The 25,855-nt window shown below is 35.5% G+C and overlaps 5 protein-coding genes across 13 annotated transcripts; 1 reads left to right on the top strand and 4 right to left on the bottom strand.

The window, feature by feature from the left end:
- Positions 1-142: 142 nt before the first annotated feature.
- Positions 143-6,791, bottom strand: LOC113721955 (protein FIP1-like). 7 transcript variants are annotated; one of them, XM_072074933.1, is made up of 9 exons: positions 4,787-4,918; positions 3,731-3,825; positions 3,536-3,644; positions 3,269-3,318; positions 2,598-2,664; positions 2,040-2,112; positions 1,744-1,799; positions 1,272-1,368; positions 143-561 (listed from the first exon to the last, which is right to left on the bottom strand). In XM_072074933.1, the coding sequence occupies exons 2-9, from the start codon at positions 3,806-3,808 to the stop codon at positions 525-527; spliced, it is 567 nt and encodes a 188-aa protein (XP_071931034.1). In that variant the 5' UTR covers positions 3,809-3,825; positions 4,787-4,918; the 3' UTR covers positions 143-524. The 7 variants fall into 7 exon arrangements, 2 of the variants coding, with proteins under 2 accessions (XP_071931034.1, XP_071931035.1); XM_072074934.1 differs by having other exon boundaries at positions 143-554; XR_011839111.1 differs by lacking the exons at positions 143-561; positions 1,272-1,368; positions 1,744-1,799 and having other exon boundaries at positions 2,077-2,180; positions 3,536-3,640; positions 3,738-3,825; positions 4,787-6,791.
- Positions 6,523-17,502, top strand: LOC113721947 (uncharacterized). Of its 3 annotated transcripts, none has more exons than XM_027245611.2 (14): positions 6,523-6,655; positions 9,289-9,425; positions 9,504-9,643; positions 9,864-10,009; positions 10,256-10,335; positions 11,383-11,640; positions 12,181-12,291; positions 12,434-12,556; positions 13,116-13,237; positions 13,316-13,385; positions 14,190-14,282; positions 15,093-15,220; positions 16,492-16,633; positions 17,221-17,502. In XM_027245611.2, the coding sequence occupies exons 2-14, from the start codon at positions 9,390-9,392 to the stop codon at positions 17,365-17,367; spliced, it is 1,596 nt and encodes a 531-aa protein (XP_027101412.1). In that variant the 5' UTR covers positions 6,523-6,655; positions 9,289-9,389; the 3' UTR covers positions 17,368-17,502. The 3 variants fall into 3 exon arrangements, 2 of the variants coding, with proteins under 2 accessions (XP_027101412.1, XP_027101413.1); XR_011839106.1 differs by lacking the exon at positions 6,523-6,655 and adding an exon at positions 15,617-15,651 and having other exon boundaries at positions 17,221-17,328; XM_027245612.2 differs by lacking the exons at positions 6,523-6,655; positions 9,289-9,425 and adding an exon at positions 9,755-9,782 and having other exon boundaries at positions 9,539-9,643.
- Positions 17,334-18,572, bottom strand: LOC113721948 (EG45-like domain containing protein). The gene is made up of 3 exons (XM_027245616.2): positions 18,102-18,572; positions 17,677-17,962; positions 17,334-17,583 (listed from the first exon to the last, which is right to left on the bottom strand). The coding sequence occupies exons 1-3, from the start codon at positions 18,211-18,213 to the stop codon at positions 17,577-17,579; spliced, it is 405 nt and encodes a 134-aa protein (XP_027101417.1). The 5' UTR covers positions 18,214-18,572; the 3' UTR covers positions 17,334-17,576.
- Positions 18,573-20,026: 1,454 nt separating this feature from the next.
- Positions 20,027-20,698, bottom strand: LOC140035537 (agamous-like MADS-box protein AGL62). Its single transcript, XM_072076803.1, has one exon. The coding sequence runs from the start codon at positions 20,696-20,698 to the stop codon at positions 20,027-20,029; it is 672 nt and encodes a 223-aa protein (XP_071932904.1).
- A 2,716-nt stretch (positions 20,699-23,414) lies between these two features.
- LOC113722173 (agamous-like MADS-box protein AGL62) lies at positions 23,415-24,368 on the bottom strand. The gene has a single exon (XM_027245656.2). It carries the CDS (start codon positions 24,281-24,283, stop codon positions 23,618-23,620), a length of 666 nt encoding a protein of 221 aa, XP_027101457.2. The 5' UTR covers positions 24,284-24,368; the 3' UTR covers positions 23,415-23,617.
- Between the last annotated feature and the right edge of the window lie 1,487 nt (positions 24,369-25,855).

Here is a 25,855-nt window from a genome sequence, read left to right as displayed (position 1 = left end):
TTGATGATCAATTGGCACTCACACTCACTCTGTAGGCATTTGTTAGAGCACAGAAAGTGCTTTTGGCACGTTACTTATGTCTTCATAAAGAGCCGAAAGATGGAAGAGCATTTATAGAGGAGCAAAATGCTGTGTATAACTGTTTTCACCATAAAACGCTAGTAGTAATTAGGATTAAGACATAAAGAAAAGAAAAGAGACATCCTTATCAGTGTGCTATCCCAAGTACTGATTTTCAGAATACAAAATCTAAAAAAAAAAAAAAAACCAGATGTCCTTATTAGAGTGCATTAAAACCAACCACGTCACAGTTGTACACATTTCAACTTAATTATCAAAACTCTCATCCTAGGAAAGTATTTCAAAAATGCCACTTTCAAACCACAATTGAGCCATCTCAGTCGAGCCCCAAAAAAAATCCAAATCCAGGCAAGCTAATTGGCACAGAAGCAGCATTTGATTTCAATTGAGCACCAAAAATTACTTGCCCATTTTCTGCTTGGGTCTGGAAGCACAATAATGGCCTACTGTTTCAGTACTTTATCTCCATTTATCTGTGATCTTCCAGAGTATTGAATGAGATAAGAGCAATAATCATTCCCAAAATTAAATTGGGATAACAATCATGAAAGCATTTATCTAGATGCTGAGAACATCTTCATAAATGCAAGAATTCATGTAGAAGAGAAGATTGTGAGCACAAATACATCATGATGTCATGGATTTGTTACATAATACTTTGCCTTATAGGCCAGTTGAACATGAAAACTCCTGCTTTACAACAATATACATTCTAGTTTCATCAAGGTAATACAATAATGACAAATAGAAAGCAAACTTTGGATATGCATCTGCAGAAGAATGACCAAGAGGTGGTGAAAAAGAGTGTTGAAGTTTAAGCACACAAATAGACTTGGAACATCTAGTTTAGATAGATTGGTATCCAAAGTGGTCTAATATAACTCAAGCTCATGATTAGCAATTATCAGGAAGTTTCAAATGCCGGCAGTAACAGAACGGTTTCAAGAGAACTGCTGGCAAAAAGTGTAGCAGAGTCATCAGAAGTTCTCAAAATGCGCTATTATGTAGTACAACTTCTGGATAGGGGAGGTACCGGGGGCAGTGGAAGGTTAATTTTATGGTAGTGAAAGCAATCACCTACACTGTGTGGTGACCTACCACATCAGCCTTAAGACATTACAGGAAAGAAAGTAAACTAGCTGAAAAATTGTTCAGAGGCTGAAGCAGTCCGACCATTGTAATATTGTTACCTTAACTCTTCCAGAGAGCTGGATGGTTGAAGTGGAGAATATAATGATTTCAAAACATCAGGTTGAGAATCCAATGCACTGTACTGGTGTACATAACCTGCAGCACAGAAATGTTTATTAAACACTGATGGCACAAGAACCATTGTGGAGCTACTTGTGCTGGCCATTGCAGCATTCATAGTCCAAAACATTACAATGCTTACATATGACTAAAAATTGGAAGCCTGCAGAAAGAAAAATTATAACTGATAGCAAATCAGCTATAGTTGAACCTTATATACTGGACTAGTTAGTGTAGTGCTTGATAGGCAAAAGTAATAAAGTTTTAAGCAAGATGAAGTTGCTATTATATGATAGAATGCATGTCAGTGCAGTCATCAACAAGATCCTAACAAAAGCATCTCGATTTAATTGCCAAAAAAATGTGGAATTTTTAATGACTACATATAACAATTAGCCAGTCAAAACTCACCAATATAGACACTCATGAAGAACGCAGCACAAATTATCTCAGCTAGCATAATAATCCTGCACATTTAATGCTAAGTGATTAAATAGTCAGAAATGAACAGTTTCCCTTGGCAGCAATCATGGATTCCTAGATGCTACATATGCTTCTTGCATTTGGCAAAAGTAACTTTTCACATAAAAAAAAGTGCTTAACATATGCATGTTTGTTTCTTCCAGACAGATTGAAAAAAGAGAGTTTACATTAGTCCAGATGAACCTAGTGAACTTGAGTATGTATTCAAAGAACTAATAGCATACCTAAGTATTGTTGATATGGACAGAAAGCGTATATAAATTTCCCAGACATGGATAAGCAGCATAGCTGCAGTTCCTGCAGTGCATATATCATAGAGATATCTCATTGAAAGCCAAAAAGGTGCTGACTACATTTCAGTATTTCTGTGAAGAATACGAGCAAGGTATTACAAGAGATAAATGGAGGAACATTCAATAAAAGAAGGTTGATCATCATGCAGTAAACAAGGAACTTAAAGAAAAAGAATAATAATTTAAAATGAAAAAGAAAAAGTAGTAATTTAGTAAGATTTCCAGTAATATTTGGATGGAAGACTGGTCAAAAGGCAAAGATGACCTACTTAAGGACTAAAAAATGCTAGGTGAAGATTGAATTCTGAAAATGTCTTCAAACAAAAAGCAAAGAACTGCGTCCAAATGCGAGATAAACACTAGACTATATAGAATGGGACAAACTAATTTGATGTCAAAATGGAGTAAATATTTACTATGATTTCTTCATATTTAGAAATTCTTCAGGTTACAACATCATAGGGCATGAAAATGCAGATACAAACGTACCACATGCTATAACAGCAAAAGGTAGGCGAATAATGTGCTTCAACTTTTGGCTGAAAACGTAGTAACCCTACAAAACACATGCATGCCTTGAATCTAAGCTTCAAAAGCTACAAATTTTAAGCTGGGATAAAATAACAGCAACCAAGAGATCAAGAAAAATACTCATAAACTTGCTAAGTAAAATAACAGCACACATAAATTAGTTCAAGAACATAACTATTACGAACACATGTGCACTCAGAATGTCCTAATGTCCCCATGATTCCACCAATCTCCTCACATCTCGCCTTGTGTGTTGTCTTATACCTAATTCTTTAGTCAATTTATTAGCTCCTCTCTTAGCTTAGACTTCACAAATCCCAAAATTCAATCAAAACTTTGGCTTCCAAATTATTTATGCAGTTGACAATGATGGTTAAGGTTTCCTTCTGAAGTTCTACCTTTAGTTCAAAGAATTATTTACATCTTCCCAAAGTTGGAAGAAAAGAAACATACATACACAAAAGAAAACAAATTAGTACCAAGATGGACTTGAAATCAATTGATAAATAGAAAGGATTATACACATACATACCCCAAATGCATATGAACTCATGTTTATGTATGTGCTTCTGTGTGTGTATGTGTGTCTGTGCGTGTGTGTGAGTGTGTGTATGAGAGAGAGAGAGAACCTGTAACCGTATTTTCTGCACTTGATAGACAAGGTATTGCTGAAATAAACCTGGAAAACACAGTAACAATGATAAACTACAGATCAGGAAGTATTTGAAAAGAAAACTCAAAAAAACTGAGATGAATTATATGACATCTAAATCAAATGAAACTTGAAAGATGAAGCCTGCAAAAAGCAAAGTTAAAATCACCGCCAACTTCCAGGGCAGTTAAGTCATCACATCGAAGAATACATCAAAAAAGGGTAAAGAAGACCAAGCATGTACCTGTGATTACCAAAAGAATGACATCAGAACTACAGAGCAAAGGTGAAATCAGTTCCGGTTGAGGGTGAAAAAACCATGTAGCTCCAGCAGCAATAATAGCATAACCTGCCTAAAATTCAAGAAAATCAGCAGTTCTTGGTACAAACTGAAAATGTAGTAATTAACTTAGTTGACTCCGAAGCAGATAATAGCTACCACTTGCCAGCAAAATACAGTAGAATATACTCCCCAAAATGCTAGTAGGCTTCCGGTGACCAAATAAAGGAGCCTCATGCAGAATGTCAAGGAACCTATGGCAAAATGATTCGCAATAATCCATCACAAATACAGCCAAAACTTTAACATGATGCTTATACATGACAAAAGAAATGTAATCAAACAGAATGTACACTTCCTCGAGCATAGGAATATATAAATAAAGAAAGAACAGTCCAGTTTTATACAACAGCTTAAACAGTTAAGCACGACACCAAAGAGTTAACTTGCTGCACTACTGCTTGGAGATGCTAAGAACAGAATTCTGATTTCCTCATGTTAATATATTAAATGCATGTTCATGAAGGTGGAAATTTTTTTATTGGAAACGTAAGAATTCTCGGACTCTTTTGAGCAATTTAAATATGAAATTCCAGCAATTCTGAAGACCTTATTTGTGCAATGTTTTGTAAAACAAATGACTGAAATTGGGCAGCAGCAAACTAAGCCTAAGCACGGCTAAGCAAAGCAACAATCATTTTTGTTTATTCTAGATATCATTTGGTCCTCCTATCACTTCAGTTAGCATCTGAGGCTCTGAGTTTGATTTAATTCTCGCATAATACGACCTAAACCTAAAATTACAGGACCATAAAGTTTCAAATTCACTTGCTTTGTACTTTATTAGGAGAGTACCAGCAGCAAAAACAATAAAACTTATAACAAAGAAAAAGGAAATAATCCTAGATTAATTATTCTCCCAAGATATTTATTTCTCAAAAAGAATCATTATGTAAACTATCTTAACTATATTATGTAAACTTGTTTTTATTCTTTATCTCTTTCAATTTTCTCAACTGAGAGCTGCCAATGCAGTCTATAGCCCCTTCTTCAGTTTGTCCCAAGAAAAATAGTTTCTTTTCCCTTTTTCTTTTTTTTTTTTGGGAGAGGGGGGGGGGGGGGGGGGGGGGGAGACAGGTTGTCATTCTTTTGGTACCATAGATGATACTATATTATGAAATCTTAAATCTATTTTTTGTTTTTTGGAGTGATTACCTAATGGTCTTGGCTTGCAGGTATCTGAGATATTTTCAAATTCCTCCTTCAAGGCATTTGCAGATACCTTGAAGAGTGGGGGAATTGTTAAAGCCTTGTGTGTCCCTTCAGGAGGAAAGACATACTCAAATACTGCTTTGAAGAAAGGTGATATTTACAATGAAGCTATTAAATCTGGAGCAAAGGGTTTGCCTTTCTTAAAGGTGTTAGAAGATGGTGAGAGTGATGTTTGTGATTGTTTGCACATTTCATCGCATTTTGCAGATTATATTGTTCTTAGTGCTTGATGTATATCTTTTAGGGGCAATTGAAGGGATTTCCCCACTGGTATCATGCTTGGACCACACAAAGAAAGACAAGTTACTCAAACACTTATCTGCGGGATCAGGTGATCTCACCTTGTTTGCAGTGGGTCAGCCTGCATCAGTAAATAAAACATTAGATAGGCCGAGGTTGTATGTAGCCCATGATTTGGGCTTGATTGATCCTGTAAGTTTACTGCTTAAAGCTTTTAATTTCATGCAATATACTATTGGATTTAAAAGAAAAAGGAAAGGAAACTTGGATTAATTATTTTTACACATCTCACTTTGTCTGTTTGGTGTCATTTAGTCCAGGCCCTCAATCTTATACAATATATAAGAAGAGGGCATTGACAGCCCGTGTAAATATTTTCTACAATTTTTTTTCGAACTTTCAATTTTATTCTTAGAAAATTAATTTTTTACCCTAAGTCACGTGATCACATTTACCAACATAATCACTCTAAATATTGCAATTACCAAATTATCTATTTTTAATTGAAGAAAAAATTAATTATAAATTGAAGTTTGCTAATGAAAAGTTCTTATAAAATTTATTAATGAAACAATAAAATTTACAAATTCATAAAAAATAATAATGATTTCTAAATTGCACACACAGTGAGTGTGCTTTTTAACACTAATATCAATTATTTAAGATTGGATCGCACACACATATATATATAAATATATGCACGCATAGAGGGGGAGATAAAGAATACTCCCTACTTAAAAATCACTGAAAGACAAAAACAAAAAAAGAGACATCAGTCAACACAATAAAATAAAACACTGCAAGAGCCTAATTTATAGTAATTCATAAGGAACGAACGCTAACAACACTGTGAAAAACCATCAATAAACTAAACAGTAAAAAAAAACTGCTGAAAGCCATGCATATATTAAACTTATCCTGACTTTGCCAACCACAGATCTTCAAACCTGCAGAGAATTTCCGAAGTCATCAGAACCATAAGGAACGATGGAGTTGTTGCAGTATTCAGTCGTCGTCTGATTGAAGAACATATCATCACAACCAACTGCAGTCACGCCGGGATTGATATCACCGCTATTATTTAAGCCCAAATTAGTTGAAGAAGAAGAAGAATTTTTCAACAATATCAAGTCATCGGCTCTCATCAACAGCTTTTTCTTCAACTCTTCCAATGAAGCTTTATACTGTTGAAGGTCCTCCAAACCCATATGCTCAATTGGGTCATCCCACCAAAAACTCCCACCGTTCTCTAACTTCGAACCTTCAATCAATTCCTTTCTTTTTCTCTCGACCTCTAATTCTTTGGACACTTTAGCATAGTGTCGGTTGTGTTGTTGAATCTCATGAGCACCCAATGGGGTTTTCGGATCAGCAACGGATGACGAGGAGGATGATGATGATGATGATGATGCCGATCCCGTGGTATAGCGGTTAATAACAGCGTCAATGTTGGGGTGACCAAAAGCAAAGACGCGCTTGCCCAAAGAATGAACGATGATGGCAACTTCTGCCCCGGTCAAGACGCAAAGTTCACTTGCTTTCTTGAAGAGACCGACTCTTCGCTTGGAGAAGGTTACTTGCCTGTTGCTCAAGTTGTCTATCTTCTTGATCTCGATTTTTTTTCGACCTTGGGTCGTCTTCTTCTTCATCATTATGTTGTTCATTTTCGCCTTTTTTTTTTTTTTTGTCTTTTGGTGGGATTTTGATGAATTAAGGGCTAGCTACATTGCTTTGGCATCCCATCCTATTATTATATAAGGTTCCACATTCCTTAATATTTACCCGTAATTTTGTTTCCTAAAAACGTCAAAGATTTTATTGTGATTCGGTCGATATATTTTCTCCAGTTTCCATTGTTTCACCCTCCTAATTTCCCCTTGATTGATGGATTAAACTTAGAAATGGATGATTTATGTAGAGTAACATCTCTATCTTTTTCTCTCTTTTTTTTCGACAAAATATAAATTAGTGTTAACTCCTCATTGATTGATGGATTAAACTTAGAAATGGACAATTTGTCTAGAATTAACAGCTATTTTCTTCTTTTCCTGGCAAAACATAATTTACTCTCTCACACTGACCAAGAAAATGGCATTGTTGAGAACTATCGATCTAATCATTTCATCAAAATTACAAAAAAAAACAAACGATCAAATTGTTATTTAATGGCATGTGTAGTTAGTTTAAGTAGTTAATGGTTTATTATCTTTTAGCAAAGCGATATACATATTGTTTGGATGAATTCATGCATCAACATATAGAAACATATATACTTCCAAAAATCTAATTATTTCTTCTTCTTTTTTTGGCTAAGTATTTTCTTGCCTAGGTTAAAATTAGAAAAATTTATTTCCTCAGCTTGGTGACAACTAAAGTGTCTCCAAAATGTTCTCAATTCAACTTCGTTAAATAGATCAATAAAAAGGAAACTACTTTTCCAATTATTTCCTTAATCCGTGGGCGGTAATCGAGTATGATTTACATGTATTTAGTATATAGGACTCTTAGTAAACAATTTTTCCAATTATTTCCTTAATCCGTGCCAGGCAAGTGCGATGTAGCTCGGACTCTAGGAATGGAGCTTGTTAAATTCCACTTTCACCCCTCATCCGCTCAAATTGAATGGAAAAAATCAACTCAACTACTTTTTGTGCATTGTATAAGTTGCCTCACCTAATTACGTCCAGGAATTGAACCACAGTGAAGTTATTCTCTACGTTCCGTTTTGTTATTATTATTTTTTTTGGGGGTGAAATGAATGGGGCAGGCTTTGAAACAATTTAAGCAATGACACTTTTGTTTGGGAGGTTTGGTTCCTATAGAATTGAGGCATAGAATTGGAATTGGAAGCCTCAATTCTAATTCTTTTGTTTGGCTTCTAACTTTCCCAAATAATTAGAATTAAATTTCAATTCTACGGGGCTTGAATTCAATGACACTTTATATTGTCATTGTTGCAATATTTTCTATTTATATTGTCATTGTTGGTTGTAATTTTTGCTGAATGTCTCAGCTGGTTTTGGGGCTTTGGCTGGTATTTTGCCAAAAAAAAGGAAGTAATTTGCTTTTTTCTTTAAAACTTTAGTAACAATTAGCTAAATGCACGAAAAAATAAATTATTAAAGGCATAAATTGATTTTTTCCTTTAAATTTTTAGTAAAAATTAGCTAGATGTAAGAAAAAAATTATTATGTAAAAATAAAATAAAAATTTTATGTAAGCAAATGTTTCATGAAAATAATTCTAATTATTGATTTGTCTTTTTCACTACAGAAATGTCCAAACTTATTGACACACTAACTTAAGCCACTGCTCAGTTCTCTTCATATTTCGCATGTCAAAATTTGATTATAGTTTAAAAAGTCTGAAAATTATATAATGAGTCGCAATTTCATGAGCACTAAACCATTATACAGAAAGCCTAACCTCGTGGCTTCATTGAGAAAAATTGCAAGTTTTCTTCTCTATCATTCTTCCTTCCTTTTCACTTTATTGCCCTCTCTTTGTTAGATATATCCCATTCACGAATAAAAGCCAATGTCATACTGTGTGAGTGAGAAATAAGAGCAACTGAAAACTGGACAAAAAGCAGGTCATGTGAGGTTTTTCTCTCATGGATATGGCTGCTCAAAGGATGGCTAGCTAGAGATCTACCATGTGGTCTTACTAGTTAAACCATTCTGCGAAGATTTCCTTTTATATGCTTGATTCCCTGGACAGAGAAATGCTCCAATCTTAACTTGTTAATCTGTGATCTCGGAGAATGCTTCTATGAAGCTTTTATATTGTTCTTTCTGATGCTTGACAAACAGTTTAATATTCTGAATGGAGACCGTTTAGCTTTGGTTGATTATTGAGTGAAGACTGCTTTAGTTGATTAGTGCTTCTCTAGGGAGTCCAAGCTCTCAATCACACAATGTATCTTGTTTTGCTGGGGACTACATTTTACATGGGTTAGGGTCTATGATGCATTAATAAATGGATATTGTACTTTGTAATGGAAAATTACGTCAACCTACTGAGGGCTTTATCTGTATATCCTATTAATTTTTTGTCCCACATGTTTGGCCTATTACAATGATATACCTTCCACGCATGAGGAGGGAGAGTATTATTTAATTCCTCTACTCACATGTGCCTTTGCATTTATTTTCCAAGTTGTTTAGCTGTGAACTCAAATTATCTTTTCAATGGATCTCCTGCAGGGCCACTTGCACAGTATAGGAGTCTTGTTAAGTAAGGGAAGCTGCAGCATGATCCTTACCAGGAAGAGGTTGCTTTTAAACTGGAAAATCTGCTTGGGAGAATGGAGCAATATGAGAAAGATATGGAGGAGTACCATGTAGGCCACAACAGTTTATAGTGGTTAAATAATACTGAAACGCTGTTCCTGGCCTTATGTTATTCCTCATATTCATAGGAAAAGCTTACCAAATGGGAGCAGAAGAGGGAAAACGAACGGCGCAGGCTTTTGATGCAGGAAGCTGAGACCAAACAAGAGGGGGGTGGTATGACATCAATAAGCAAGCAGCGAAATCTTTTCCAAAGATGGATGTCCCGGTAAGGCTATCAATTTTCCCTTGATTTTGTAGCAATACTGAAACTGGATATTTCAATGAATTATACGTTGGTTCATAAAAATCTGAATAGGATTTCCTGTCATTGAACCAGTTGCGAATTCTGTAAAGTTCAGCATGAGGTCCAATTCCTGTATTTTGCTCCCTTCATCAGTCAAAAGAAATATATTTTTTCCCTGCTAGTGATATTTGTCTTCATTCAGGAAGAAACATGAAATTGTAGAGCCAGGAGTAGGGAAATGGGTCTCATATCTTAATCGAGAGAAGAAATTAGATTCACTGGTTGGTCGTCGTCCCACTGCTCCTCCAGCCCCCAGAGGATTGTATCTTTATGGGAACGTTGGAAGTGGTTCGTTCCTGCATCTTGATTATCTGCACTTCCTTGCCAATGCACATTTCTGCACTTAAGATTTCTAGTATGTTACTACATTAAGGCACTAAAAGGATTCAATGATTTCACTTATCTTTTATAAAGTAGACATGCAATCTAACATGAATAGCATGTTAATACACAGCATCTCTCTCTATTAATATTATTCTGGTTGTGGTTTTACTTTTTCACATACCAATTTGAAGAAATTTTTGCATCATTTAGGTAAGACAATGCTTATGGATATGTTTTATGGTGCGACTGAAGGAGTTGTAAAACACCAAAGAAGATTTCACTTTCATGAGGTGACTGCATACTGGTACAGAGTGTGGTGTAATTTCACTATGCCATCTTCTGAATTTTATTATGTGAATTATTTTCCTAAGCAGCTGTTATGCAATTCTACTTGGAAAAAATTAAGTTACAAGTTCTTATTACTTTCTGTTCATTTGCCAGTCTCCACTTTGCTAGCTTTTATTTGGTTCATCATATCTTGTTTCTTCTTGGTTTCTCCTTGTCAATGTTGGATGGGCATATGTAAGCCCTGCTATATCTTCTTTGACTTCTGGCATGTCTTTCTTTTGACTGTAAGGCATTTGGTGAGAGAACCCTAGGCATTCCATAAGATGATAAACCACAAACAAAAGACTTGTAGAGTTTAAGGCAAATGAGATTAAAATGGAGCATATATTGCATTTATTCTAATTATAGCTTCTTTTTGCTTGATGCTTCCTATCAAAGGTATAACAAACTCTCATGGATTCCATATTGAAAGTTCTGTAGTAGGTCTAGTCGTTGCTCTATCCTTGTTTTTCTTGGTAAGAAGCTTAAAACTGATTGATGGACGTAAACAAGACTTTCTGGGTAGGTAGTGCAAGAAGGCAGCAGTTAAAAAGTTGATAACTACTTCTGCAAAAGCAGAAGAAGAATGAATCAAACTTTCAGAATTAGCACATCATGAAGTTGGTACAGGAGGATAGAATCACAGAACTATAGGGAAATATTTAACGTGCCACAGTAGTCAGTGACACCACATTTGCTTTACCTATAATGTTTCTCTACAAACCCATCATGTGTAGATATCAACATTAACAGATGGAGGAGTAGGTTTTATATTAAGACCACTCTGTACCAACTAATGCTTTGGCAAATCAAAAGTACTCACTCCTCATCTGGCTTGAGGAATGTTGACCAACAGGAAGCATGCAGAACACAAATAAAGACACACACACACACACACAATATAAGTTGGTTTGGGCTTAACTTGCTTCAAACCTTAATTTTTGCGGATTTTCATTTTTGTTTCCATAATTATTTTTTTATTGCTCTTTAAAAATGTCTTTTCTCGACAGGCTATGCTGTTAATAAATGAGCACATGCATAAGATATGGAAGGATCAAGTTAAGAATAAAAGTTTGCAGTCAAGTATTTCTAGTTGGATTACTAATCTTCCCTTTGATACAAAAATTAAAGAGTGGTTAGCTGCAGAAGAAAGATATAAGCAAGAGGTGCAGATGAAAAACATCCTTCCTGCTGTAGCTGATAAGTTTCTCACTGAAGCCCATGGAAATCATGCAGGAGCTAGCCTTCTGTGCTTTGATGAAATACAGGTCTGATGATGTAATGTTTCATAGATTTACTTTAGTGGTTCTTCAAGAATTATCTACATCCTTACCTACAGATATCTGTTACTGTCTTCTTTATAAATCCTTTTTTTTGTTAGTTATCTGAGCAAGAATATTAGGTTCAACTGATGTTTGTTACTATAAGTGGGAAGACAGAATATTCAAGTTAGTCATCTACTGTAATAAAATGTTTGAGTTCTACCCTTGTAGAATTCCTAAGTACAAACATGAATAACAGACCCTGTTAAAGAAATCTAATTTGCAACATGACTAAGTGTTATGTTATTGTACTACTACATCTAACGTGATTCATTTTGTAGATCAGTTTACTGCTACTTGAACTGGATATTGGAATTATATTATGAAGCGGGTTTTGTTTTACCTTATATTATTTTCTGCAAATGAGTGGGGCATAATTTTTCTTTGAATGATTAAGTTATATTCTTTATTTCGTGCAAATTTCTGAGTCGGATTGAAATTTTGGAGACGGAATCTTTAAATTTAATATCTTACTTGCTCTTGCAGACAGTTGATGTTTTTGCAATCGTAGCATTATCTGGAATTCTAAGTAGATTGTTAAGCAATGGAACAATTCTTGTTGCCACCAGTAATCGTGCACCGAGAGACCTGAATCAGGTGTCTTTATACTAAATAAATTTATGTTTTTATGCTTCCTTTGGTGTTCTATCCAGGACTCTGTGACATGCTATGCATGGGACTTTGAACATATATTGCACCCCATATAAAATGTTCCTGCAACTTCTCTCCTTCCTTTCAGGATGGTATGCAAAAGGAAATCTTCCAAAAGCTTGTAGCAAAATTGGATGAACAATGTGATAACTGTCTAATAGGAAGTGAAATTGACTATCGCCGTCTTATAGCAAAAAGATCTATTGATCAGGTGAGCATGAAGGCAAATCAATTATCTTTTCCATGTGTTTCTGTTTTTATGACTTTTAGTTGTGAAAGATGTGATGGCCACATCCTTAATTACCATACATGCAGATGTACGAGTATTGTACAGAACCTTAATGATTGACAAAGAGAGCAATAAAAAGAACAAGCTTGAAAATTTAAGCACATTTGAAGGTGTATCCTGGAGATAGCTCTGAATAATGAATGGTTTGCTAAACAAGAATGTGGTATTACATTGCAATAAGATTCAGTTTCTTTTTGTCTAAATTCTTTAATTGGTCCATTCAGCTGTAGGAATATTCACACTCGTAACATTTCTAAAGATTCTCCTGGCAAAAAGATGAACTTGAGTCTTAGTTGGTGTGGTTGAGATATATATTTTTGTTTCTTTCTGAACTTAATTGAATTTTCTATATTCTACTTCAGTCTCATCGTCTTCGTTGCTCCAATATATTGGTTATCTGTTAGTCATAGAATAAGTCCAACCTGTACTTAGATGTTGTTTTTGGGGTTAAGTGCATCTCCATTTTCCTATGTCTATTCAGGTTCATTATTTTTGGCCACTGAATAGTATCAAAACAGAGGAATTTGAGATTATGTGGGACAAGCTTACAAGACTATCTGGGGGAATAATCACTTCAAAGGCAATTCGAGTGATGTTTGGGAGGTACTCTTCAATCTATCTGCGTCCATTTTACTGATATATCTCACTCAGCTTTTGATATTACATTTTTTTCGCAATCAGAACATTGGAGGTTCGCCTAAGCTGTAACGGTTTGGCACGTTTCACATTTGAGTACCTATGCGGTCGACCGGTAAATTGCTTCATTTTGGGTAAAAGTATCTTTTATATTGTTGTGCTATTTAAATTAATACCATCTAAATCATTCTTTCTTCAAAATAATTTATAAGCTGAAACCTGCCTATAATGATTTAGGATTGTTTAAATGATGGTACTGTAAATAGAAAAGCTCGAAATATTTAGATTGTGGTTTAGTGTTTTTTTATAGTATCACTAATTCAAAGCTAGTCTATCTTTTTTCTCTCTCTTTTGGCGCTCTGTTCATGCTGGAACAATTTCTATTGTGTGTATGCTGATGCATATTTAGTATCATTCATTATCTGAAAACATTCGAAAACAGAAGCAATATCTGGTCGATTTTACGACTAAAGACTGTTAAACTTGCTTTGACTCTTTCTAAGATTTGTGCCTCGTATATTTTTGCACATCTTTAAATTGAAATCCTTCCTTCCATCTTGTAATGTACTTTTGCAAACAAAAGGAAGGAAACTTGATGAAACAAATGAAAATAGCTAGGTCCATGTCTAGATCAATATTCAAAGAGTTCATACTGTCATATTATTGGATATTACTACAAAGAAAAGTACTTTGGTGGAAAAATATGAGTATTCCTTCCTAAAAAATATCTTCCAAGTCTCAGATGATTCTTACTGTTTGTGAGTGTATACTAAAGCTATCAATTCCTGTCCCTGATAGATGAACCAACCACTCAGTGACATCTGCACTGCATTTTAATTTAATTTTTTGATGCTTGACCTTGTTGCACGTCCCCCTTTACCTTCTTTTTCCTGTTTGATCCCATTAGCAATTATTGCAGGTTGGAGCCGCAGATTATATTTCTGTAGCTAAAAATTACCACATGATCTTTATCTCAGACATCCCTACTATGAGCATGCGAATTCGTGATAAGGTACCAAGGCTGCTTAAGTGAATGCTATTTCCTTCAGTACATCAGTATCAATTCCTACAGCATTTTTGTGCATGCAAGTTTTTGTGATTTACATCAGGCTTTAAATGAATAGATATGCTTCTTATCGCCCATGCTGTTCACTTGACATTCTTCTTTTTCCTTCTTTCAGTTTAATGTAAGGAGAAATTGCCTATTTTTCACTTTAGTCTTTCTTTTCTTATTTTACCTATTACATCAAGGGGGAAGGGAGCTTTTGAAGGTCGAACAGGTTCCCTTAAAATGTCATCTCAAGGGAAAATCATACTTGTCTCAAGGTTTATGATAAACTTACTTCGAAACTTACCAGCCACCATTAGTAGTATACAATAAGATACAGCTTCTAGATTCCTGATTGCTATGCGCTTAGCTTGAGTTTGAACATGTTCCATGGATCATGGTGGCTTATTCAGTCTCATGGATGGGTTTCTGAAGTATAGTCGCCCTCAGTGTATTTAGGGATCATAGTTTTCAGCATACTAAAATATGGTGCCATTTTAGTGAAACAATTTAAGGCACCTTTTAAGGACAACAGTTTACAAGCTACCTAATAGATTGCTCTATATGCTTGCAAGGTGCTTGTGCAGTTTATCAGGTTATCCTGTTTTTCTTGGATAAGACTGACCAATGTGTGAGCATTCTAAAGCTTCCAATGATTATCTTATCTTTGGAAAGCTAAGACAAACTGATAGACTGACAGTCTAATAAACAGATTGATATTGCTTCTGTATGATTACCAGCTACAATTACCGATACTGGGTTTCTCGCTTCCAGGCTCGGAGATTTATAACTCTCATTGATGAACTTTACAATCACCATTGCTGCCTATACTGTTCTGCTGCTTCTTCAATAGATGACCTATTTCAAGGAACTGAAGAGGGTACACTTTTTGACTTGGAGAGGTGAGGAAATCATTTGATCATTCTTCTTTTGTGAGTTTCTTGACACATTGGTCCATGGATGACCCCCACACCCTTTGGCTTTGCTTAGTTAGCTCTTTCATCTATTGACACGCATGAGTTTCATCAGAAATTATTTTACACTACCTAGCATACTTGCAACATGTCATCAATTCATTATAGATCAATGTTATATAACAAAGTATTCCCTAAAAGTATCAAAATTCTATTATGAGAAGTTTCCTAGAGCCATGGAGGTTTTTTTTTCATTTTTTTTAATTATATCTGTTTTCTGCTTCTTTTCTCCTGAGCAGAGCCAAGTTCTTTCATTAGCTAGGGTTTTATTGTACCATTTTGACATTGTTTCTCATGATGCAAGTTTTATGTGTCAATTTTCAGTGAAAAATGTGCGCTGTGCTTTACCTCTGCTTACGGTGTGCCCTATTTTCATTTTTGTTTTTCCTATATTCTGACAGTTCAGTTTTATGTTGCCCTGTACGTCTTTATTTTTTCTTTTTATGACTTAGTGTGCTTTTGGCCTAATATCTCATAATGTAAATTAACTATGATTCGTCAAGGACAATCCTAAAGCATTAATATACATTAGAGAGAGAGAGAGAGAGAGAGAGATGATTTACTTGCTGCGATTTCAATGAATAATTGATTTTAGTAGAATAGATTGTTATGTTAGTAATACTTATGAAAGGATTCGAGGATTAAAAGACCAAATATGTCGTCCTTGTATGCAGACGTGATATTTCCCTCCAGAAAATGAATCATAACATTTTCATTAACAGAGTGATGTGATAAATTGATCAATTCAAATTTAGGCACAAATAATTGTCTCTTTTTAATGCAAAAGACATAGTTTTATATTACACATTGCTTCCCAAATGGCAATGTCATCTAAACCTGCTATTAAGAAATCTAAGGGTATGCACTAGGTTGGTAGCATGATATCAGGATTGGCAGTAAAATGGATATAGTGAATTTACTGTTTTAAAAGAGTATGGAAGTGACTTTTGGCATAGACATTACTTCTCTTTTATGTCTGGTGACTGATGATCAAGTTTCTGGTCAAGTACATTCTCAGTGAGAAAATCGAATCAAATATGAATGGATAACATTCGTAAGGCCAGTCTTTGACCCGTCTAGAGTTGCTGGAAAACTTTAAAGTTTAAGCAATATGCCATCTACATCACCTGTCTTTTAGCTTCAACTTCTGTCTTTGGTTATAAAGACTACATTGGTTCATTTCTGCTCTCCTTTTCCAGCTTCCAATTTGAAACAGAGACTGAAGGTGCCAAACTGCGACGAGATGTTCTAGCAGAGGGCACAGTTAGTTCTGGTGGTACACCAACTGGAATTACTTCCATGCTATCTGGTCAAGAGGAGATGTTTGCATTTCGCCGAGCTGTAAGTCATTTTTTGCGTGATTGTCAATTTTTGCCGTCTTTTATCATGAATGTTCTACATTTTTTCTGTCAAGTCATAGGAAATGCTGTTTCTAAGTCCATAGTTTAGCATGTTAAACCTTCTCATAGAAGGTTATTGCAATTTCCCTGAAGGGTTAATCGCAGTAAAACCCCATCAGGTTTAGCATGCTTTGCATGTTAGTCTTAAAGTTACTTTCTCCCACTTTACTCCTTGAGTTGGTTTTGTAACACTTAACCCACTATTGCCATTGATGAAAACAAGTTTGTCGTCAAAACAACTAAGACTTGTACCCCTAGCAACATTCAGATAGTGTCCCATGCTGCACCCAATAATACCTGCTTCATTAGACTAGCAGAAGAAATTGTCATGCTGCCATAATAAGATGAATCTGGTGGATTCATTAACTCAGTTCTTGACTGGTGTATTCGCCATGGCCTAAGATTTGCTATCAGGAATAATCTGTTAATATCTTTTGTTCTATCTTTGTTATCTGGTAAGTTGTGGTTGTGATTGTGGCCTCTATATACTGTACATTAGGGCATGAACTAAAAGGCTGGTACATGCAGGTTTCCCGCTTGATTGAGATGCAAACACCTTTATACCTGGAAGGTGTCCGCCATCTTCATCCGTATTTCCAGAATCAAAAGGAAAGCTTTGGTACTCTTAATGCAAAAGCAACTCAATTTCGGGAACCATCTCTTGAAATCATTTGATGTGTACATCACGTCGAAACTTTTAGTACATTTTTTGTGCTCGTTTGCCATCATTTAATAGGATATACCGATAACAAAGGGAAATGAATTTTTAAACAACATTTTGCTATCTAGTTCTGTTCCTATTTCCAAGGATGCCCTTTTCCTCTTGATCTTCAGCCCGTAAAATTACACGTATATATATATATATATGGAAGTCAAATCCCTCTTCATATCCTGCAAAAGGTGTGACGTAAAATATTAAGCAATGGAGCAACCGAAGAACATAGTGAAGATAATAAGCTGGAGACAAGGAAGAAGTGTAAGTACTGGATGTATTCAATGTTGATTTTGGCATCAGGGTTGCGGGAGATAGCTGCAAAAGCATCACTAGACAAAACAATGGTGGAAGGGCATGGGCGTCTTGGGCAGAAATCCACCACCCTAACGTCGATGGTGGTGCCAATATCTCTGCATGGCTTGTTGCTGCCGCTCAAGCATCTTAATCTGTAGCGTCTGCCGCATGCAGCCCCGTTATCCCACAGCCCTTCACTCACAGCAACGAACAGATTTCCTGCTGGAAACTGATCATTTCTGTTTCCCCCGCACTTGGTGGCTGCACGAGTTAAATTTAGAGTAAATTTTATAATCAAATTCCATATCCTTCCTAATACGATTCTCAAACAACTGAAAAAACAAAAAAGCTGCTGCTAAATAATGATATAGAAACTTCTGAGAAATCAAATGTTGCTCACGGGTATATGGAGGATTGTAAGAAGTGGCAGTGCCAATGTGTCCAAGGACTAAGTTTATTTTAGCCAGACTGAATATGCTGATTAAGACAAATTTGAAGCGTAGGAGATCCATGATTATGGCTGTGGACTTTACTTCTGCCTAGGTAGGGTAGCTTGATTCTCGACTTCGGATGTGGGGGAAATGTGCCTAATTTACCTCAAATTTATACTAGCTGTAGATAAAATCAGCCCGAGGTTTCAAACTGATCTCTAAACCGTCCCCTTTATTTTTTTATTAAGGTATTTGAATGTGGATAGCTACTAAGAAAAGTTGCCAATATCTAAGCTGCAAGCAGCACGAGTACTTTTGGTTGGGAATCAATGGCAATTGCAGTCCACGTTGACAATGGATGGTGAAATGAATTCAGCTTGTTGACGATGAGAGGAGGGGTTGAGCATATGGTTTCCTGCGTCATGCACAATCTTTCCACTTTCCCCTAGAAATGTTTTGTTTTTTACAAACATGGTACGCTATCAAACTACCATCAATCACATTGTTCATAATCAAATAGGGTTTTGGAAATTTAGCACATGTCACTAAAGAAATACATTAGTAGGTTTCAAGAAACTTCATATATATATATATATAAATCCTCTACCCACTCTTATAAAACATGTCATCAAAGGAATCACAATCGTGTTGGTAACATGGTTCAAAGTCGCCGTCGCAGTTGCGGTCGCGGCCCAAACTGTTCCACATCTGTCTCGACGCATCGACCGCGGTCTCAGCGAAACGCAAATTTTTAAAATATTTAATATTTTAAAAATTGTAAAAAATATGATAAACAAAAATAATTAAAAATTAGTAAAAATAATAAAAATTCAAATTGATTTGGGATGATTCGGAGTGACTCGGGACGATTCGACCGTTTCTATCCATTTCGAAGACGTCTTGGTTGAGTTTTCGGTGATTCGGCCAAGTTCTCGACAATTCATTATCTCGGAACCATCTCATCCTGGTATCGGATCGGAAAGCCCATTTCTGGTGACGACTCAGCCAAGTCTTTGAACCATTGTTGGTACACTAACTAAGGTCTCTGTTAGGAAGAGTACAATGTTCATGTTTTCTCTCGGTTACATGTTTACAACATGAAAAATAACTCAACTGTCAAATATTATAGCTGATAGCTCTAAGTGATGTGAAGGCTGTGCTACGGAATTCAACTAACATAACATGTAAGATGTCCAAAGTAAAAGTCCACGGACCGCCACTAATGGACGACTAGCCTGCCCTGGAAATCAAAAGACAAATTCCCTTTGTTTAGTTAGCCTCGTCAATTAAGGATCCCACTGAAGGTGAGGGTGAAGCTGCAAAGGTCATTTATCTAATGAAATTGATGAAGTTATCTTTTTCATTAATTCAGTTCAGATCAAAGGTCCAAAGTAGGTGCAAGAATCGCTAGGGGTATCATGCAGCTCGGTTGATTGTTGGAGATGTTTCACTGCTTTTAATCCTAATTAGAAGCCAAATTGTTTGTTTGAATAGTAGTTGTTTGGGAAAAACTTTATTGGGGATTTTTAACACAATTTTTTCTCACCACCTTTATTATTTTTTGAGCTACTTTTTTTATCTCATGAATATCTAATGAATTCTTCTCTCACGCAAATAAAGAATTTGAAATTCCATACCAATTCTATGCATTTTCCAAACGAAAGAATTGCAATGACTTGGAATTCCAATTTTATAGAATTCGAATTCTAATTCAATTTCAATTCTATAGTACCAAACGCACCCTTTATGAGATTAAACTATTTATAGTAGATTGATGGAGGAATCATCAGAGAAGAGCAATGACATAATTATTGACAGTTTAGACTAGCGAGGCACTAGCTTGATGCACCAAAGTCAAATCGGAAAAACGAGATAAGTTTATACCGAATAGGCTTCAAAATCCTCCATTATCATATCCAAAGTTGAAGATATTAGGATGGACCGAACCCACGCTGACCCCGGTTGGTTTGCTCTCATATTGATGATACAATCCCGCAGCAGCACAATTGTTTAGTGTAAAAAATGAAGAATTGTTGTAATTAGCCTCAGCCGCCACCTTGCTAGCATGACTCGTCACACTGTTTTTCATGTTTTCCAGTGAATCTCTTAGTTGTTCAAGTTCGTGTAATCCAAGTTCATTAACAGGGGATTCCCACCAATAATGATTTTGGCTGGCTTTTCTCATGAGATCAAATGCCTCGCCTCTTTTCTTCTCAACTTCTAATTCACTGAGAATTTGAGTGAGCTGCAAGTTGAGCTCCCGGACACTACTGGCATTCCTGTGAGCCCCAACGAGGTGGAGTGCACTCGAGTTTGGCTGAGGATTTCTGCATCGCGCAATGAATTTATCGATTATGTAATCGACACTAGGATGGCCAAAAGAAAATACTTTTCCCGCTGGGGAAAAAACTATAATGGCTAATTCAACGCCACAGAGAGTGCTGAGTTCGTGCGCCTTCTTATAGAGTCCCGAACGGCGTTTTGAAAATGTAACTTGGAGATGATTCTTGATCTCAATTTTTGCAATTTTGATCTTTTGGCGACCCATGCTAGGTTTCTTTGCCATGATCTTCTTCTGAATACAAGAGGGAGAGAGGTTTTTTAGGTTAGGTTTGGTGGTTCTATGAAGAGTTATGGATAAAGTGGAGAAGCAACAATTTAAAGGGCCTCAAGTTTACTCTTGAATCTGGATAGATTGATTGTAATTTGTGCTAGCTAGTATATGTAATCATTAGGCATAATTACCCTTGATTTGGGAGTTTAAAAAAATCTTAGATCTTAATGCTATGATGGTGTGACATAAATCTTCTCTTAGTTGGCATTACAAGGTGAAGTATCAGTTATTATTGCAAGCCAAAGTCAACTCATATATATGTGTTTCTCTACTCATTTTGGGTATGAATTGATGATCAATTGGCACTCACACTCACTCTGTAGGCATTTGTTAGAGCACAGAAAGTGCTTTTGGCACGTTACTTATGTCTTCATAAAGAGCCGAAAGATGGAAGAGCATTTATAGAGGAGCAAAATGCTGTGTATAACTGTTTTTACCATAAAACGCTAGTAGTAATTAGGATAAGAAGTGAATCATAACGTAAGTGAATTGGCAGCAGCTTCACTTCACATGCCCTATATGCTAAGAACTAAGAGGGCAAATGGGTAAATAGGAATTGTGGCTTTTTTTTTTGTCAAAAAGGAATTGTAGCTATTTACCTCCTGCTATTAATTAATAATTACAGGGATTTTGTTAACAAGTGAAGAAATCGGTGAAAAAAAGTAAAACCTTAAAATTTAGGAAATAAAGCTAAGATGCAAAAGCTACCACGAATCAAAAAATTTAAGAAGATGCCAAATTGATAATTAGTCACACGTTCTTACTTGAAAGTGATTAGAAAACACTTGGTAAGAAATCTTCCAAAGATTCAAATATAGTATGATATATGCCAGCTATTAACGGAAAGCCATACAATAATCTGACAACCTTCAACTAGTTATCATCATTGTCTTTAAAGTAACAAAGGGTCATCAAAGCAAGAATTCTATCGTCATATCTGGATCAATAGTACTTTCTAAGGTTTTTGTTGTAGGTCAGTATCATACAGTTATGACAAGCTAAAAACCCCAGTAAACCTTATTCGCTGAACTTTGATCTCAAGGCCCATGGATTAAATCCGCCCAACTTTTCTCTACCTATTTAGCTAATATCCTATTGATTATCATTGTGAACTCTCCATGGTTCAAAACACTATACAATCATCGTCTATTCCTTTTGTTTTTACTCTTCTTCTTCTTTTGTACTACAAGGGGAAACATCGTTTGTCTATCGGTATTGTAAAAGGAACTAACGTGTACACGTGCAAGTATGAGAAAACCAACATAAGAAACAGGAACAACATGCTATTCATTTTTTTTTCAGTAATTCATTCAAATATTGGACGAAAATTTACTCATTATGATCAAACATTTTGCACAAGAATGGTGAATTTTATTGTAAAGGACGTTTCGTCCAATCAAAATGAAACCTAAATGCTTTTCATTTGTAGCGATGCACTTTCGAACCGTGATCCTAAACAACTTAGTATAGTGTCAATCAGGCATCAAAACCACGAATTGGGATTCTGTGATGTTGGCAGAAGACTTTTAAAGGTTTTAATTGTGGGGATCGACCAGGCAAGGCTAGAGCTTATCTTGATTGTTGATTTAAAATTTATTTAAATTTCAAATTAATAGCTGAGATTAGTTCGAACCAACTCGGTCGAACCAACTGTTAAATGTATTATGCAAGTGTTCCTGCAACTATTAGAATTGTTAATGGAGTCGAATTAGTCTGAGTCTGACCCATTCGGTTAAAAAAAAAATACCGTTCGATTTTATCTTTAATCGGACTTGACAGATTTTGACCCTGAATATTAAACTCGAATTAAATATGAGCTAATTTAGGATCTTACTAGGTTAAACCTCTGACTTTGAAACGTTTATACAAGTGTGAGTTGAATTTGAATCTTTTAACGAAATCCAAACCTAAAAGCACCATTTAATTTGTGAGTAAAGTTTGGACTTATCAAAACCCTATTCAAAAAACTCGACTAATAGCCCTAGCAATCGCGAAGAATTTAGATCCTCAAAACAAGTACTAAACTTTATAAAAATTGTTATAAATGTGAATACCTAGCATCAAGATGAGTACATTAATCCGAGAGAGGAGGGAGGGGGAAGGGATGTGATAGATGATAAGGCAGAAAGGAGTTGTGAGAGATCCAAAGTTCAAGACATTCCACTTATAAAAAAAAAAGTCCAAAAAAAAAAAAAGATGAGTACATTAACAAATTGAATGCGTTGTTTAAGAATTCTTTCTGGAAACTATTTTTAAACATTTTTTTGGGGAAAATTTTCACATGTATAGGTTGTTTGATGTTTCACCGAAATGGACGAAGGAAGCTAAGAATTACAAAGCCGTTCTGCCTTCGGTATCGAAAAGCATTAGTTTGGATAGATTTTTAATTTTTAATTTTAGCCTCTCGATATTTACCTAGTATACCTACTGAAAAACCCTATTATACTGGTGTGAAGAGATATTAGGGGAAAAAAAGTCCAAACTAAGTCATGCAATTCTTTAACGCTATTATTATTATTATTTCACATCTTTGTTTGACAGTTTCATCGCATGCGGCAGTCTAGAAGATTAAAGCCAGAAAAAAAGTTTCTTATGTTTTTTCTTTTTACTTTACAATCATCTCCTATTGGTTTCTTTCCTTGATTCCAAATACGGGATAGATTGGTAATACATCGAAAAAGAAAACTTTATCCCATTTTTACTGTTTTGGCATAAAAGGCTTCTTGTACAACATCAACAAAAATACACAGGAATAAAGTAGATAAGATTAATACCCAGACTTACTTATACGGTACAATACAGACACCCAAATATGATTCAACAGAACAAAATACTACTACAATAGATCAGACCAATTTCTGGATATATGATTTAGAAAAATCCACGACCATATCCAAGTGCAAACCCATGAGGAGTCATAGAAAGTCCCAGACCAGGAGGAGGAACCTTAGCGTCAATGTTAATTGGACCAACATGGCCTCCTCCCTTGGAACTCGATGACCCAAGAAACGCAGTCGCGTTGGAAGCCTCCACCATCAACTTCTCTGCCTGATTGGCCACATTCTTCTTCAGCTCCTCCATGGCCGCCTTTAGTTGCTTCAGTTCTTGAAGTCCAAGATCATTAACCGGAGCCTCCCACCAGCATCTTCCTTGACTCGCTGTCCTCAGTTTGATCAGCTCCTCACCACGCTTTCTCTCAGCGTCTAACTGATTAAGCATTTCAGTCAATTGCATGTTGAGTTCGCGAATGCTCGCTGCCCTGTGTGCCTCAACAATTTGCGAACTGCTCGAACTCGGGCCAGCTTTTCCGGTTACGAAACGATCGATGATGGAGTAAAGGCAAGGATGGCCATAGGAGAAAACCTTTTTCCCTGGGGAGAAAACGATTATTGCAATTTCAGCACCACAAAGTGTGTGGAGTTCATAAGCCTTCTTGAAAAGGCCAGAGCGGCGCTTTGAGAAAGTAACAAGTAAGTTGCTTTCTTTTGACATTCTTGTCATTTCAATCTTTTGCCTACCCTTGCTCTTTCTTGCCATTGTTTAAGCAGGAATTATGTTCCAATGGGAGGAATGTGGCTGGGGATTTAAAGGGTGTGTTCATTTTCCTAGAAGTTTCTGCCACATCGTTGTAGATTTTTGCTACCATTTAGGATATGACTATTAACTTCTTGTTACCTTTTAAGCCAAGACTGTTAACTTGTTCTTACCTTTTGGTCACATTCACAGCCTAATCCAGAATAGACAAAAAAGAAAAAAAAGAGTAAGCAATTAAAAGGCATGTAACACTTGAATGGTAAATGCTGATATATAGATAAGAACTTACAAAATAGTAGTAATTATTATTGCATAAGATTTTTTTTTTGGGCGATTCTAATCTCAATGTGAAAATACTGGATACATAAAAGGAATGATATGTAAATTTCCAAAACCCCAAAAAAAAAAAAAAAGTAATACGACATGCCACTACATTGTAATCACAAGAATGTAAAATAATTTTTTGTTACTTTGTCAAGTACTCATGTCAATTAAGGTAATAAGCGATCGGACCGTTATTTGAAAAAAGAACACTCGTTTCGACGTAATATTGAGCGGGCAAACACCATGCACATGTAACTTTTTCCAAATGAAATAAAATAAAAGCATGCCATAGTTTATAATTAATGTTATTATCTTCTCAGTTATGATACAAATTTATTACTAATAATAATAATAATTAAGACTGCTTACAAGATTTTTGAAGATTTTGATTTCTTCTTAATATACTTACCTTAGCTTAGTATTTAGTAGCAGCTTATATCAGAGACGTAGTAAATATCATCAATTATTTATGGAAATATGCATTGATAATTACTATTCTTATTATTAGTCATTGCGAAATATTAAAGGTTAAGAAGCCATTAATAATGTTACAGATTTCAATGTTTTCAACTCGTTTCCAATGTGTACTTATATATCCTGAGCTAATACAACTCTTGCCCGCTTATGTAGCCTTGTTTAATCATATGCCATAATTAGTTTCTAAGCGTTTGCATGCACGTTGCAGACCACGTCAAATGATGGCCTGTGCGCCCGACCAATGAAATCGCTCCACTTTACTGATAGCAACAGCTGTGTTCGTTAGACAAAAAAAAAAAAAAAAAAAGGAAAAAAACAGCTGCTGTGACTTGAGACCAAAGAATTGTATGAATATGCTCGTAAATTCCAATTCATTTTAGGCTTAATTACATTTACCTCCCCTGAAGTCGGGCCAAAACACCAAATAAGCTCTATAGCTTGACCAAATTATAATTATACCCTTACAATGGATGGTGTCTAAACCCCTGTTAACTGAGATACTGAAATGATAAAAATGCCCTTATTCCTACAATTTGCAAATTTTAACTAATCCTTGTCAAAAAAGCAAAGAGAGAGAGAGAGAGAGAGAAGAAAAGATAGGAAGAAAGGAAGAGAATACAATCTAAACATAATAATTTTTGCATTCCAAAGAGAAGTTAATGAATAAATTAGAAGAAGTAAAGAAACAAAAATAACGAAAAACAATTTCTTAATAACATGCATACAGGACATAACAAACCAACATAAAGGAAAATGATGTAAGTAAACATAAAG

This window comes from Coffea arabica, chromosome 2c (assembly GCF_036785885.1).
Source record: "Coffea arabica cultivar ET-39 chromosome 2c, Coffea Arabica ET-39 HiFi, whole genome shotgun sequence".
Taxonomy (NCBI): Eukaryota; Viridiplantae; Streptophyta; class Magnoliopsida; order Gentianales; family Rubiaceae; genus Coffea; species Coffea arabica.
The sequence above is the reverse complement of the archived record's forward strand: the minus strand, read 5'-3'. Positions and strand labels throughout refer to the sequence as shown.